Source organism: Nannospalax galili, unplaced genomic scaffold (assembly GCF_000622305.1).
Source record: "Nannospalax galili isolate Female #2095 unplaced genomic scaffold, S.galili_v1.0 scaffold734, whole genome shotgun sequence".
NCBI lineage: Eukaryota > Metazoa > Chordata > Mammalia > Rodentia > Spalacidae > Nannospalax > Nannospalax galili.
The window spans coordinates 2534552-2540472 of NW_008337073.1; the positions used below are offsets into that span (position 1 = coordinate 2534552).

Here is a 5921-nt window from a genome sequence, read left to right on the forward strand (position 1 = left end):
AAAAAGTTTTTTTAAAGTTTAAAAGAAATGTACCATTTCCCCCCTGCAAGTCAGTGAAGGAGAAGTCAGCTGGGCTCGGGAATGTGTGATTGCTTCACACACAATGAACCACACCACTGCATTTAAGCCTCTGAATGGTTGGCAGGTGTACAATTTCTAAAGCAATCTCTTGGAGACTGATAGGCCTGCTAGGGGAAGCAGTTGGGTTTTATTACCCATGCCTTACCTACAGGTCATGGATCCCCTTCCTATGTTTCCCTCCCCTGTAGTGCAATTCTTCTTTCCTTTCCTTTGCCTCCTGCCATTCTCTGTTATAATGACAAAAATAAAAAAATAAAAAAAATCACAGGTGTCGGCTATCAAGAATTTTCAGATGCTGTATATTGTTGTTGTTGTTTTTTTCTTTTAAAGAAGTTGCAGATTTGTAATTTGGTCTTTACAAAAACTGCAAGACATTTCTGGAAATAAACATAAATTTCATCCTGGTAGATTTTGAATTTTCTTTTTGTTTGTGCTTCAGGCCAGTTCATTGTTTCCTCAGTGCCTGGCACACAAAGTTCCCACTTCAACTAGTCAGTGTTAGTCTTATTTTAGAAGAAACATGGAATTTCTAGAATGACGGCTTAAAAGCAGGCAAAACAACACCCAATAATAACAGCATCTGTAAATAACAGGAAGTGTAGGGACCATTTTTAAATACACTGAAGTGCTGTATTTGCTGTAATAGTCGGATGGGACCTGCCATCCTCACAGGAAATCTACTGGCTTAGATAACATTATCTCTTACCATTGCCACATTTCTTAGACCATCCGTTTAAGTCATCAAGTCACTTTAAAAAACGATCTGGATTGAGGCTCAGCTATGTCTTACTCTTCCTTGACTTACAAATTACACAGAGCCATGGACTGTGAGCAAGTGTAGAGACAACCAGCCTAACACTGAAGAGCTCACATTCCTCAGACAGGGTTTAACTCCTGGCTCCCTCTAAATGGCCCTGATCACTGAGCAAGTGACCTAGCTGCTTTACACATCTGTTTCCTCTTCTGTAACCTGGAGTCAGTAAGACAAGGTGCATTGTGGTCATAATTCTTATAAGGACAAAGGGACATAATTCATATATAGTTACTATTAACATGGTACCTAGCATGGTAGATAGCCCAAAAGGGTGAGCAACAAAGGCAGTGGTAAAGGTCTTTTTGTGGTATCTTTGTGTTCTTTCTCAGAGCTCTGCAGACCCGCTTTGCCTAGATCACAAGCAATTCTCCATCTTCCCACTCACTCAACAAATACTAGAGGCTTCTACTAAGTGTCAGACATTTGTTATGGGGTTCTAAAAATGCAGCATATAGTTTTATATTCATTAATATTAACAAAATCTTTTAATATTTTGTTTATTATTTTTATTTTATGTGAATAAGTATATTGCCTGCATATATGTAAGTGTACCCATGTCATGCAATGCTTGCAGAGTTCAGAAGAGGGTGTTGGATTCCCCTGGAACTGGAGTTACAGATGGTTGTTAGATGCCATGTGGGTGCTGGGAATCAAACCTGGGTCTTCGAGAGGAGTCAGTGCTCTTAACTTCTAAGCCATCTCTCCAATCCTGACAATAAAATCTTTAAAACATCTAGTTAGCAAAAGATTAACAGAGAAGGATGAAAGATAAGCATATTTCATTGTCGGAAACTAACAAGAGGGTAAAGTGAATGGCCCTAATTAGTTGTTTAGTATGTCATACTTTTCACAGGCGTGCTAAATGTATAGCTAGATTAATCTGCTTGATTTTCTTGGCCCTTGATGGCCAAATTTTATGTAATGTTAAAATTCCCGTATTTACAAACCTTCCAGAGCATTCTCTATCCCAGCAGATATTCATAAACTCAACCTGGAAGCCTTTCCTATGGAACAGCCATCACAATCTAAATGGCTTCTCTGCTTGAATCAAATTCCATAGGAATGTGTAGTCCTCAAGCAGGGCTTTTATTCCTAAACTCACTGGTCAATGTCTTCTTTCTTTCGTTGTGACATGGCTTCTGTAGGTCTTGCCTTTTATTTCCTGTCTCCCATCATATCCTGCATGTGTATCTTTCTTGGAGTCTAAGCTGCCATTCATTCTGGATTTTCCTTTTTCTTATTCAACATTTACTAATGTCAGGAACAAACACTGTTTGTCCACGCTAACCTACCTCTAACAGTTTCTTATACTCTACTGTTCCTACCCCAAGTCTTCATTCTAGTTTATCTTTAGAGCAAATATCCCTTTGCATCAACACTGCACAACTTCCAGACAGGTAGCAGGTAAGACCTTCACAAATATACCATATCCTTTTCATTTTATACCTCTGTTCTCCTCTAGTGTTCCTGCTGCTAGCAAATGTTAATAGGAAATATTAAAACACCCAAGTTTTTCTTATCCTTAGCTGCCTTGCTAAAGCTTCATTTCTATTATGTAATATCACAGGGAAATTTGAATTATCTTCTCTCCAAACTTTGGAACTTTATGGATGTATACACCTGAAACCTTGGGTACCAACACAAAGCCGTTTATTCTCTTTTTTATTATCAAGAGCAACCACCTAATATACCATTGCTTTATAAAAGAAAGATCACTAAGAATTGGGAAATTCATAATCCAAGAATAAAGAGAAATACACTAAATCCATTTGGCTTTAGAGAAACACATTTATTTTGCTTATTTCTTGATTATTTTATTTCCAAGAATATCCAATCATATATGAGTCTGTAAAGGATTAGTATGTGAGATTTGAGATTGTTAGATGCTAGATAAACAGAGTGAAATGTGCACAGTCCTCTTCCAGTACACTAGAGAACTGGCACTACCCCAAGTCTCTCATTTCATCAGGTCTTCCTAATACCTTGTTGTGCCAGTTCACTTAGTTTGACACCTAGCAGTCATGTAAGATAGATACTCATAGCCCCATTCTACAGATAAACAACATTTCTCAAAATTATTAAGAGGAATTATTAAGTGGCAAAGTTGCTATCTAGACACAGAGCTACAGAATTCCAAAGCAGGTGCAAGAAAATTGAATGCACTGGTACCTCTCAGAAGTAAAACATAGAAGGTCTCAGAAGTAAAACATAGAAGGTCTAGTCTCCTACAATGTTCTTCCTAAGACAAATAAACAAGCTTAACATAAAATATTGGTATTTGAAGAAAAAAAAATCCACAAACTTATTTCAAACCAAGAAAAACAATTAATTCCACTCTACAGTTCCCATGTAGGAGAATGCAAAAGATGGTTAAGGAATTATTGACACCACCCAGTTGAAAAGGCTCCCTCCTGATACAATACAACCATTAGCAAGATCGAAAAGTCTCTCCAGGCTGAATATGGAAGGCAGGGAGACATCAAATGGGACCTGGAATAAAAAAATAAATAAAAGTGTGTATGAGATGCATTGTTTCAGACTACTAACTGAAGCAAAATTCTCAAGTACAAACTTCATATACCAATTTTATATGAAAGGTAGCCTACTTTCGTGTGTAAGGTAAGGTGTGAAGCTTTGGATTGCCACACTAGTGAAATGTCACATATTCTATGGGCATTTGAAGATCAGACTATAAAATATCACATACTTCTAAGAATAAGCACTACTTTCATTTTCATAATTCCTTCACATGATTCTAAGCATAGGACTTGTGACTGTCTTTATAAGAGATGGGCCCATTGAAAAATATCTCTTTCTCCTTCTGAGCCTGGGTCCTGACAGTCATGGGGACGCATGAGGATCCAGGTTTAGAGACCACTTTGTCTGAAAGAGGTACCAAATTGCTATGACTGAGAACTGGTACAGCCAAAGCCATTCTGAACAGGCTAAAACTGGTAAACAAAGACCCATTCTGTGGTCACAGTACAGGTTATGAGAGACAGAACAAAAATGACTGACAAGAAATGACTGTTTCCTGGAGACCCACTGCATACTGATTCAATTAAACACTTTGGGCAATGAATGAGCAAATTCCACAAAGTGTGACAGCAATGAATTCAGAGTGCTGAGGGTTTGAATCCCAGTTTGAAAGTAGAGGACAAGTTTTATTCATTTCTTGTCTGCTTATTAAATAAGCCATCCATTCCTTTATTCCCAAGAAAACATAATGAACCTAAAGAGGATGCTGAGTTTGGCTAATGTTTTCATTTCTTTCTTCTTTTTTTCAAAAAAGTACTTTAAATATTTTATTATTTTTTATTTTTATTTTATGTGTATGTGTGTATTGCCTGCATGTAGGTAAGTGCACCCGTGTCGTGCAATACCCGTGGAGGGCAGAAGAGGATGTTGGATCCTCTGGAACTGGAGTTTCGGACAGTTGTTACCTGCCTTGTGGGTGCTGGGATTCAAACCTGGGTCTTCTGCAAGAACAGTCAGCGTTCTTAACCGCTGAGCCATCTCTCCAGACCTTTATTTCTTTAAATAAAAATATTTTTAGAATTTCAGACATAAAGACACAAATATATATGTATATCACACATAGATGGATATGAAACTAACATTTTCTTCCTTAATTGAATCTTTTGTAATCAATGCTTTCAGATTGGGAAAAGTTCTATGTGTTTTTTACTTTTCTTTTATAAATGAAATCTTGTATTTCCATTAGTTGCATATTTAATCAACAACCCCTGGGAGAAAGCCCTCCTTAATTCAGGGAGGTGAATAACTATGAGAAGGCTGAGAGAGTGCCTTCTAGAATAAGACAGACTGATTTAAATTAAAGATTTGATCTTGTTTGAACTTTAATTTCATGATCCATAAAATAGAAATGATAGCAGTTCTTATATTGCACTGTTGCCATAAAGGTGGTGTGTGTATGTACAAATGAAACACTTCAAATGGTGCCTAGCTCACGATGACCACTCACTAAAGGCTACCATTGTTGAGCACATCCTTTTTAATGGCTGTTTCAGTTCGTTGACCGACCATCTGATTTAGCCTACCATACTCCAGACTGTTCTTGGGTATGTGTTTTTTAAACTTCTGTACTACTGAATGTCCAAAGTTGTTTTGTTTAGTAAAAAGATGTTTACCTTTTACATTTTAACATTTATTATAGAGATGAACTATCTCATGTCCAATTTTGTGTCTCTATGTGATACATATATGGAGGTGTATGTGTCATTGTGGGTGTGTGTGCATGTGAGTGCGAATGTATGGGGAAGCTGGAGGTCAGCCCTCCAACTTATTTTTTGAAACAAGATTTCTGACTGACCTGGTGCTCACCAATGAGGCTAGGCTGGCTGGCCAGTAACCCCAGGGATCGCCTATCTCTGTCTCACTGGTGCTGGGATTACAAATGCATATCTCCAATCCAATATATATATATATAATAAACATTTCATTATAGCTTTAACACACTCAGTAACAGTTTCCAGAGCAAAGATACATATCTTTCAAAAGTGGTTATAAAGTTTTAGGTTCACAGTTGAATTAATAGAGTTATACAATATTGAACTCAGTATAAACCCTGTAAGACATAAAATTGAATGATATTTTACCCTTTAAAAAATATCTCCATTTCATTTTAAAATACACAGTTTCATACAGAAAAATTCATTTTTAATACAACTGACACTAAGATGTATATGCATTTCTAATCTCTATATATATCTGATTATTACTAGTCACAGTTGGTTACTTTCTGAGCTCCTTAGCATCTGAGAATGGATATAAAGTCATCAGGTAAATTTCAATGGTAATGTTTTTCACATCTACTAGTTATTAAGTAGCAAATTTTTATGTTTTGAAGAATTATTTTTTGTAGACCAACTTCCCAGGTAGCACCCTACCATAACCTCCCTTCCTTGACTAGAGACCTTATACTCTGGTATCCCTGCTACTGTCTGCTGTGTTGTCGGCACCCCCAGCCATTCCCCACTACTTGTCCTTCTGGTGAATCTAGGCA

The 5921-nt window shown here is 37.1% G+C and overlaps 1 protein-coding gene across 1 annotated transcript in view; it reads right to left on the bottom strand.

Moving 5' to 3' along the window:
- Nucleotides 1–2673: 2673 nt before the first annotated feature.
- The window catches only part of Cfap54 (cilia and flagella associated protein 54), a 372605-nt gene continuing 369357 nt past the window's right edge, over nucleotides 2674–5921 (bottom strand). Inside the window, exon 68 of the mRNA XM_029563104.1 lies at nucleotides 2674–3385. Coding sequence (XP_029418964.1) covers nucleotides 3266–3385 — 120 coding nt within the window. The 3' untranslated portion in view covers nucleotides 2674–3265. The remainder of the gene's footprint in view (nucleotides 3386–5921) is intronic.